This window comes from Muntiacus reevesi, chromosome 4 (assembly GCF_963930625.1).
Source record: "Muntiacus reevesi chromosome 4, mMunRee1.1, whole genome shotgun sequence".
Taxonomy (NCBI): Eukaryota; Metazoa; Chordata; class Mammalia; order Artiodactyla; family Cervidae; genus Muntiacus; species Muntiacus reevesi.
The window spans coordinates 101,806,472-101,817,622 of record NC_089252.1 but is presented as its reverse complement, the minus strand read 5'-3'; the positions used below and the strand labels follow the sequence as shown (position 1 = coordinate 101,817,622).

At 38.6% G+C, this 11,151-nt stretch overlaps 1 protein-coding gene across 1 annotated transcript; it reads left to right on the top strand.

The window, feature by feature from the left end:
• Positions 1–1,281: 1,281 nt before the first annotated feature.
• Positions 1,282–10,869, top strand: PDE12 (phosphodiesterase 12). The gene is made up of 3 exons (XM_065933440.1): positions 1,282–2,698; positions 3,782–3,860; positions 4,347–10,869. The coding sequence occupies exons 1-3, from the start codon at positions 1,391–1,393 to the stop codon at positions 4,787–4,789; spliced, it is 1,830 nt and encodes a 609-aa protein (XP_065789512.1). The 5' UTR covers positions 1,282–1,390; the 3' UTR covers positions 4,790–10,869.
• Positions 10,870–11,151: the final 282 nt, after the last annotated feature.

Below are 11,151 nucleotides of genomic sequence, written 5' to 3'. Positions count from 1 at the left end.
CCAGGGATTTCCACATTTTCTAACAGGGCTCTTATCTTTCTTTAAATAGACTTGATATTCTTTAAATGTCTTTCTTTAAGGTTGACTGAGTTCTGCAAACTTGCATGAACAAAAATGCCAGTTCAAAGTTTGTATTTGCTAATGTGGGTGCTACGAACTGGAGTACTGAGACTTTCTTAAGGTAGTCAGCTGATATAATGTAATGACTTTTATCCTTTCAGTGTAGCCCCACATTACATACTATCAGGTATCCAGTCACTTTGGCAAATGCTTGCTGCCTTGGGAGAGGGGAGGACCAGAATATAAATTTCAAACTACTGCAAAATTCATACTTCTTTTAGAAAAAAGGCTTATTTTCCTCACTGTAAGCCAGGGAAAAAAGAGTATGGCTTATTACTAGACACTCAATAAACATTCTAGTTGTAGGAGAAGGGAAAGTGGATGCAAACAAATCCTTTGCCGTGACGAGAGAATTCTCAATTTCTTCTTTGAATCATGAGTTGTTTTTTTTTCCCCTTCAGTTCATCACTTAATTATATTTAACACAAAATTTGTCCCTTGAAATACTTTTTCATGTGGTTTTCAAAGAAACTGCGTATTTCTCATTTCCTTTTACTCACTGGCTATTCTGTCTCCTGTCGTTGATTCAGCAACGCCTCTTTGGCCTTGAGCACGTAACTTAATCTCTTTGTACCTCGTATCTGTATGTTTTCAGTACAGTCACTGCTCCCTAATTGGGAGCTATTATGTATCGTTCGTAGTTACTACCACAAAAGCTCTGCTTCGCGCGTCGGCGCTGGCTCGGTCAGAGGCGAACCCACCACACCTCAGAAGAGGGTGAGCAACGTTGGGAATGCTGCTGAGAACTAAGCAACACTTTCCACACCTGAACACACGCTGGCAATCTGGGTAGAGTTCCCTACGTCCTAGCACAAGGCAGCACCAGAGAGCACCAGTAGACAAGCGGTTAAAACCCAGGGACCACGCCTATCTCCTCCGGGGAAACGAAACCCGTGACATCACCCCCACCACTTCCGGTTTGAGCGCGCCTTCTCTTCTGCCTCCAACTGCACTTTCGTTAAAATCGTGGAGTCTAATATTTCCTTCTGGAACCTCTATATTTTCTTCTTTTTTTTTCCATTCTTATGACTCTAGTTAAAGATAAAATTAAGCCAGGTAGATTCGAAAAAAACGTGGCTGTGGAGAAAAGGAGTAGGTGAGCTGGCCTGGCGAAAGTGCCTGGCGGGAGCTCAGTGCGCCTTCTCTTCGCCGGCCGGAAGTTGAAGGACTGTATGGATCCCGGAACCGGCAGCTGCGGCTTCTCAGTCTCTACTTGACACTTGGCGGTTGCTTAGCCGCAGGTCTTGACAGCCGCTGGGCCGCCAGGTTCATGTGGAGGCTCCCAGGCGTCCGCGCCGCGCTTCGTGGGGTCCGCACGGCGGTGGAGCGGCGCAGTCGGACCGAGGCGGCGTCTGAGACCTCGGTGGGCGCGATGGAGCGCGCTGTGGTGCGCTGTGTGCCTTCCGAACCTAAGCTAAGTCTGTCATTCGCGCTGGCCGATGGCAGCCACAAGAACATGCAGCGCGACCAGAGCGAGCCGGTGGGTCGGGCTCTCAGCCGGATCGCTACCAACGCCCTTAAAGGCCACGCTAAGGCAGCCGCCGCCAAGAAGATCAGGAAGAACCGGGCAAACGCAAGCAGTGGCGTGGCCTGTGCTGGGCCTGAGCCTGAGCCGGCTGCAGCCTGCGAGCCCGTGGTGAAGCTGTACTACCGGGAGGAGGCAGTAGCTGAAGACGTGCTCAATGTGGACGCCTGGCAGGACGGTGCGGTGCTGCAGATTGGTGATGTCAAGTACAAGGTGGAGCGCAACCCACCCACCTTCACCGAGCTACAGTTGCCGCGCTACATCATGGCCGGCTTCCCGGTATGCCCCAAGCTCGGCGTCGAATTTGGGGATCCCACCGGCTCCCTCTTTAGCTGGTACAAGGAAACCAAACCCAGAGCGGCGGAGCCTGAGGGCGGAGGCCCCTCGTCCTCGTCTCCCTCTTCGCTCTCTCCTGGTTGGACCGAGACGGGTGTGGACGAGCGCGTCTACACCCCGTCTAATGCCGACATCGGGCTACGGCTCAAGCTTCATTGCACTCCGGGCAATGGGCAGCGCTTCGGGCCAAGCCGGGAGTTGGAAAGTGTGTGTCCAGTGGAGGCTGGGCCCGGCACCTGCACCTTTGACCACCGGCATCTCTACACAAAGAAGGTGACGGACGACGCTCTCATCCGCACAGTCTCCTACAACATTCTGGCTGACACATACGCCCAGACTGAGTTCTCGCGGACGGTCCTGTACCCATACTGTGCCCCTTACGCTCTGGAACTTGACTACCGCCAGAATCTTATCCAAAAGGAGCTCACGGGCTACAACGCCGACCTCATCTGTTTGCAGGAAGTTGACCGCTGCGTGTTTACAGACAGCTTGGTGCCGGCCCTCGAGGCCTTTGGGCTGGAGGGCGTGTTTCGAATCAAGCAGCATGAAGGCCTGGCTACTTTCTACCGAAAGTCCAAGTTCAGCCTCCTTAGCCAGCATGACATTGCTTTCCATGAAGCCCTGCAGTCCGACCCACTTCACAAAGAACTGCTGGAGAAACTAGCTTTGTATCCAGCAGCGCAAGAAAGGGTGCTCCAGAGGTCTTCTGTCGTTCAGGTAAAGTGACTCCGCCAGTCTGTGTACATACTCGTTCTGGAACGGGTGCTTATAATAGAGATGAAGCTAGACCAGACTCTACTGAAAAGTGTTTGCTCGTGAATCTGAAGCACGTCATTTAGCCTTCATTCATTCATTGAGCAAATACTGAGTACTTGAAATGCGCCCTGCACACTTCACATTACCTGGAAAAAAGACGTGCTTACGATTTCGTGTATCTAGCTAAATAAGATAATTTGGTAGCTAATATTTTCTTATTGGAGAAGGCAATGGCAACCCACTCCAGTGTTCTTGCCTGGAGAATCCCAGAGACGGAGGAGCCTGGTAGGCAGAGAGTCGGACACGACTGAAGCGACTTAGCAGCAGCAGCATTTTCTTATTACTTACCAAACACTGTGGTGACACATTTTGAAGAACTTTAAGTCTCCAGCATCTTTTACGAAGAGCTCCATAAATATTAGCTTTCAATTTTGGCTCATAGTAATCCTGCTGTTCCCGTTTTATAGATGTTACTCTACAACTCTGTCCATTTTTTAGGTAACTGGTTTTGTTCATATTAAGAGTAGCTTCCATTTTTTGAGCACCTACTGTGTACCATGCACCTCTGAGTAAGCTCATTTAACTGAATTCACACAATTAAATGTTCTCTTTGAAGTGGATGATATTGCTTCTTTTTCACTCATGATGAAGCTGGTTTAGGAAAAAGAAACGTCACTTTTCAGATCACACTGCTATAAATGGTACAGTGGGTATTCAAAGCTACTTCTGCCTGACTCCTATGCCTACACTTACCACTTAAAAACACCGTTTCCAGCCTTAGTGTTACCATCTGAACTGTATTCATGCTACCTCTATATGTTGGGTTGTTATTAAAATATTATATAATATCAATATGTAAAAATATGAATCCCATTCATGTATATTCCAAAATTTTAAAGTTAAGTTTCATAATTTCGATCATACTTCATCAGCAGGGAAGGATTTGGAATAAAATGTCAGTTCATCATATAGTCTTAGATTTAAAAAAAATTTTTTTCAGAACAGGAAATAGAAACTGAAGTCAGCATTTTCTGTTTATCTTAGGTTTCTGTTCTTCAGTCTACAATGGACTCTTCTAGAAAGATATGTGTTGCTAATACCCATCTCTACTGGCACCCCAAAGGTAGGTTTTGTTGATTTTCACAAGTGGCTTGAATATGGTAACTTAAAGTTAGTAAAAGCTGTTTTACACAAATATATCTTTTTTTTCTTTGTTTTGTCAAAATATAGTTTATACACAGTGCTGTACAATTTAAGGTATATGGCATAATGACTTATGTGTATTGAAAAATTATTATCACAATATGTTAACACACATAATCTCATATATACACCCAAAAAAAATTGTTTTTCCTTGTGATGAGAACTTCCGGGATTTACTCCCTTAGTAGCTTTCAAATATACCATACAGTGGTATTAACTATAGTCATCATGTTGTGTATTAATTACCCAATATCATTAATCTTGAAACTTGAAATTTTACATTTAACCACCTTCCTCCAGTTCCTCCCCACACATACAAATAAACATCCTGAATGTTACCCAGATATTTGTGGGTTTTTAATTTTTTTTAAAGGCAGGTTAACATTAATGTTTTTTATATTCCTAGGTGGGTACATTCGTCTCATTCAAATGGCAGTAGCTTTGGCTCACATTAGACATGTCTCTTGTGATCTGTATCCCGGCATACCAGTTATATTTTGTGGGGACTTTAATAGTACCCCATCAACAGGAATGTATCACTTTGTCATCAATGGCAGCATTGCAGAGGATCATGAAGACTGGACTTCCAATGGGGAAGAGGAACGATGCAACATGTCTCTTAGCCATTTCTTCAAACTGAAAAGTGCTTGTGGTGAACCTGCTTACACAAATTATGTTGGTGGCTTTCATGGATGTCTGGATTATATTTTCATTGACTTAAATGCTTTAGAGGTTGAACAGGTGATTCCATTACCTAGTCATGAAGAAGTTACCACCCACCAAGCCTTACCTAGTGTTTCCCATCCCTCTGATCACATAGCACTTGTATGTGATTTAAAATGGAAATAGATTTGTGTCTAACAGAATTTAAATCAGCTTTAGTAGGAGATTTAATATGAATCAGAGTTTACGTATAACTTTCAAAGAGGAAAATTAGACACTAAGGTAAAATATTCTTATCCTATTAGTTATGTTCTAGTGTCTTCATTACATGACTATCATAATGTTTGCATAATAGTTTCTCTACCCTTTTTTCCTATACTTGGAGGAAAAACAAAAATATTTATGGCTGGCAGGAAGAACACTGTGTACATTTTATAAGTACTTTTTTTTTTTGCTAATTAAGAATTTTGTAAAGAAAAAAAAATACCTGAATGATCTTGTAATTTTTCTATCATAACACACTTCAGATTAAAAGATGTATATATAATTAGGGGGAGAGCACATACAAGTTGAAATGAGAGGATTAAGTTCTAATACAAGGAAGGAATAACATTAGGGCCTATCTCTACCTCAGTTTGGATGGCAATTTCATACAACTTCAAAGCTTTAACAAAAAAGTACACCATAACCAATTCCTATTGGTTTTCATCTTTTGTTTTTCAATTAACATAAGGTATTTTCACCGTCTTATTTTTAGGATTTAATTTTTAGTGTATGGCATAAATGGACATACTTATGGTCCCATCCTCACTGCAGCTTATCTTAACTTTTAGGGTGCAAGTACAATTTACTATTCAAAGTGAACAGCAACATTGTCAACTTGATCCTGTTGTCTGTAACACTCTTACCCATGGAAAATGTTCATAAATCAACAGGGTATTTGACCCTCTCATATTAGGTATTAGGAGAATAGCACAATGCATTACTCTTGAAAAACTGCCTACTGATATGGGCTTGAAATAGTGGATGAACCACGGAGTATTTCTGTGCTGCAAGTATTTTTGAAATTGTTGGTTTTTCTAAATAGGAGAAAGGGAGAGTAGTAATGGGGTTTTTGAGCATCTCTGGAATAAACTTATAGACTTGAACTTTATATTATAGCTTGAGTTACAGGAAAACATTGTATATGTAATTTATATACTGTAAAAATTTTTTAAAATATGAAGCCAAATTCTTGAAAATTGCAAATTGTAGTTTTACTGATTAGAGTCTAGCTGATTAGTAACTAAATTTTTCTAACTCAGTTATCACCATACTTTATTTGTAATGCTTTAGCTGCAGCCTCATGTTCAGGATAACCATAATGTCATCTTGTATTTCTGCATTTAACTTAGACAGCTAGAGCTCACTTCAACCAGAGCTCTGATTTTCCAGTCATGAAGCCCTTTGTTCCACCTTCTTTAATCTCTAAGCCTGGTAAGAACTTTCCTCTTTTGATGAAGTAGCCTGCATTTTCATATTCTGCTCACTATCCAGTGTATTGTTTACTCTTAGTAGTTTTGAAAATGAGAGGGTTTTACCTGCACTTCAGATTGAACCTTGAAGTACTTAAAAGTACTTGAAGCAAAAAGTTAAGGTGGTAGTTTTTGGGGATCTTGTTTAGAAAAAGCTAGAAATGAGAAATTGAAGCTACCAAATTGTGCCTTCCTAAATAGCATTTTAACATCAGTTTACAGATACACAGTATATTGAAGCCAGAATCTGATTTTTTTGCAATTTTTTTCTCTGTTTAAAATTTGGTTTTGATTTCGTTTCAAACAAACATATTGACAGGACTTTGACAGTAAGCTGAGAAAACAAAAAGCTGAGAAACATAAAGTGTAATATGACGTCCTCATGCCCATGAGAAAAACATACAAGTCCTGTATTATTATTAACACTACAGCTAGCTGTATTGAACTCTGGTCACAAAAATTCTACATACTATTAAACATCCACATCCTGATTCTTCAAATTTGGTATTTGCTGATTAGACAATGATCATGCAGGCATCTCAGAATATTAGAATATAGAGTATTATTTTGAAGTGCCATATACTCTGGTCAAATCTCTAGTACACAGCTACGTTCATACGGTTAGGCCAAAGTTGTGCTGTTACAGTCGTGTCCCACTCTAACCCCCATGGACAGGCTCCTCTGTCCATGGAATTTTCCAGGCACTAATACTGGATTGGATTGCCATTTCCTTTTCCACAGTATCTTCCTGGCCCAGAGATCAAACCTACATCTCCTTCATTGACAGGTGGATTCTTTACCACTGTGCCACCTGGGAAGCCCAAAGTTAGGGAGAGCTAAGAAAACTGTATAAATAGCATACCAAAATGCCCTTGTATATGAGTTAGAATAAACTGTTATTTCAGAAATTTTTTAAGTGTTTAAAGCCATCTCTGTGATTGAATTTTTCTATTACATTTGGGTTTTTAGTACATGTAATTAAATATGGAAAAGTCGAGCGATTCTGGTGAGTCAGATTCTACTATGTAACCAGCAAGGTACAGTGTACTAGCAAGAACTTGTTTTTGCTATAGGAATTAATGTTTTGAAATTTTATATTATTGATTACAAACTGTAATACTTAAGAACACTATAGAATACATTAGTCCTGTTAAATGAATTCATAAACAGTTGCCACTCAGACATACAAACTGGTGTAATTTGTTAGCAAACAAACCATTTCTGACTATAATGTGATGTTCTTTAAATTCTAGAAACTAAAATCAGTTGTTAAAAATTTTCAAGAGTTTTACTCATTGGTGACTTTTTTGAGTCATCAAAATGTGGTTTCAGCTCAAGGTGGATCTCTGAGGAATAGAACTTAATTTAGAGAAGTCCAAAGAACGCTACTGTGGGGAAATCTCCCTGGGGGAAACTGATAGCTTTAGATCTCATATTTTCCAGCTATGAAATGCAGGCAGAAATTTCTTACAAACTAGTCTGAGACAAAACCAAAACCCATATATAATGAAAATCTTTTCTCTAAAAAAGAGCCAACTAGTTTTCCAAACGTAATACAAAATTTAAATCCCCACCTTTAAGTGTGGGAATTTGCTGGTGGTCCAGTGGTTAGGACTCTGGGTTTTCACTGCTGAGGGCCTGGGTTCTAACCCTGGTCAGGGAACTAAAATCTCACAAGCCAGGCAATAAAAAGAAAAAAAAATGGAAAGTTTCAAAAATTTTAAAACATTTTGCTCAATATAATACTATGGAAATGCAATTTAGATTTCATTTTGGAAAGGGAAACAATATTAAGAGGTTTAACTGATTTTGGTAATATTCAAATTCTGTTGTCCCACTTTATGAGAAAGTACATGCTTTAACATTGAAGATTTAAGAGCTATTATTAACTTGGGTGATTTTTTTAGGCACTAACTTCAAAATAACAGTACTACATTCTGAGATGATAATACCAGAACATTTTTTAAACTGAGGTGAAATTCATGAAAGACTAACCATTTTAAAGTATATAATTCCATTGTATTGAGTACATTCATGATGTTGTGTGGCTACCATCTGTTAAATACTTTCAAAACATTTTCATCACCCCCAGAAGAAATTCCATACCCATTAATTTACTCTTACCCTCTAACCCCTAGCACATACTAATCTGCTTCCTGCCTCACTGGACTTCCCTATTCTGGATATTTCATATAAATGGAATCATTTGCTACATGACTTTTTGTCTGGCTTCTTTCAGTTAGCCTGTGTTCATCCATGTTGTATGCATCAGCATTTCATTCCTTTGTATGGTGGAATAATATTTCATTGTATGGGTACACCATATTTTGTCTGTACAAATGGACATTTTGGTTGTTTGTACATTTTGGCTATTGTGAATAAGGCTTGTAAACATTTGTGTACAAGTTTTGTTTCAACAGCTATTTCAGTTATTTTGGTTATATTCCTACCGAGTAGATTGCTGGTTCATATGGCGGTTCTACTTAGAAACTTTCTGAGAAAATGCCAAAATGACTTACAGAGCAGCTGCAACGTTTTTTACATTCCCACCACCAAGCAATACACAAGTTTCAGTTTCTCCACATTCTCATCAACCCATTTCACTTTTTAGTCATGCAAGTGGATGTGAATTGGTATCTCTACCATTTTTAACTTGTTTAGCCTAATGATGTTGCTTCAGTCATAAACTAATCAAAAGTGTATCACCCAATCTGTAATTTTTTCCCAGAGAACTCATCTTGAACTTTTTACTTAAAACTTTGTCAAGCAAGCAAGATCAATCTCATTCTTTCTTTTGAAGAAATTTGGGAAAACAATAAAAAAAAAAAAAAGTCTGGAGTATATATAAATTAGAAAAAAGAAGCCTAAGATGACCAAAAAAAATCACTTGAAACTGTGAGTCTACTTCAGTAAGTTTAGAGAATGAACTTGCTTTCTCATGTTGTCTTTTAAACGGTTTAGCCTTGCTCCACTCTTACCTACTGCTTTTTAAACCCATTTTGGTTCACAGTAGTAGATAGTAATAATGTCTATCAATTCCTGAGAAACTGAGATGGCCATTGCTGAATGTAATTTACCAAGTTTATAATACATAATCATTAAAAAAAAAAAGCCTAAACTCTGCTTATTGAAAATCTCAAGTTTTGAAAAGAAAACCTTAAATTCAAGGTAAGCTTTAAACACACATTAAAAACAAAACACTGAACTAATATGACACTGAAAATTATATGCAGAAAACTATTTTGCAAGTTGGCCATCTTCAGTGTATTGAATCATATTGAAGCCAGATGATAAAATAGTATTTTACATATAAATAATTTTTAAAATGTAGGCCTTAAAAATACTAAATCTTTCAGCTTAATGGCTGATGCCACCCTCAAAATAACAGCAACTGCCAGCTGAATTCATTCTATGATAAGACTCAAGGTCATTCAAAATTGATGCTAACATTGTGTTAAGCTTTTACTTACAATTTTCAGTTTGCTTAAGAAACTTCATTAGAAAACAAGCTGAATCACTAATCTCCATCTTCTGCCCATTTGTGTTGATTGTAGGTCACAGGTTTTATATAATGTAATTCATTCTTTGCCCAGTAACTCACTTTAATGATGTTACACTAGTGTTGTATATCTCCCTAAGGTACTTATTTCTAGTTGGCATTCTTGCTGATTTCACTTCATTTATATTCTTTTATGACAGAACATGTTCAACAGGGAATTGGATAGGCTTTATTTAGTTGGCTTTCTTGTACTGAATGAACAATATACATACTTCTAAAATAATATGTTGCATTTAAACTTTATTTTTCCTATAGAGTAATTTGAAGAAATAGTGTATCTATCCAGGGATAAAATCATTTAGAAATAACCCCACTTTTTGGAAGAAAACCAGCTTTAAGTGTGGCGTTTTAAATAATTAAGGCAAAGAATATTTATGCTAAATCTGTAGAATTTTTAAGTACTGTAAATAATGTAATTATGTTACCCCTTTTCATATCCTTTCATTACATGCCTAAAGAAATCTGGCTTTTTGCATCCTGGCTTGGGTCCCTTTTTTTCATCCTAAACTAAAGAATCCCACAATGCTTTGCTCTTCCAATACAAAACTGATCTTTTTCTCTTGAAGAATTTCAAGTCAATTGATAAGGACTGGCTACAAAAAGAAACCCCACACTCATCAGCAGACACTCCCCAACCCCCATCCCTGGTCCTGGCAAACACTCAGCTTTCTGTCTCTTTGGATTTGCCTATTCTATACATTCCACATAGATGAACTAACAGGTGTCTTTTTTTACTGGCTTCACTTATTTTTAAGGTTCTTTCAAATTGTAATATTTATCAGTAAGTACTTCACTGCTTTTTATGGGGAATAATATTCTTTGAATGGACATAATCACATTTTATCTATTCATCAGCTGATGGCTACTTGGATTGCTTCTACATCTTGGCTTCTATGAATAATACTGTACATTTATATTCAAGTTTCTGGATGGACATGTTTTCATTTCTCTTGGACATATATCTAGGAGTGGATCTGCTGGATCATATTAAGTGTTTTAACATTTTGAAGAACTGTCAGACTGCTATCCAAAGCAGTTGCAGCATTTTGTATTTTCACTAGCAATGCAAGAGGGTTTCAATTTTTCCACATCACTGGTATTTTACTGTCTCTTAATTACAGCTATCCTAGTGAATGGTATGTTATTGTGATTTTGATTTGCATTGCACTAATGACTAATAATGTTGAACATCATTTTATGTGTTTACTGGCCATTTTTTTTGTCTTTGGAGCCCATTTTCAAGAATTGATTTTCTGTTGATCATCCTTCTTTAAAAAAAAAAAAATCGTATTTCACCTCTCAAGGCCTATACAGAAGGCAAACCTTGCTCAGTCTGTGCTTAATATATCCCTGTTAGTAGAATGGCACTCAACTCAGCTTAAAGAGAAATACTACCATCAAAGTACTTGGTCAGTTCCTGAGAGCCAGCTCCCTGCCTGCAGATTGAAGTGTTAAGCCTCACACCACCAGTCCAT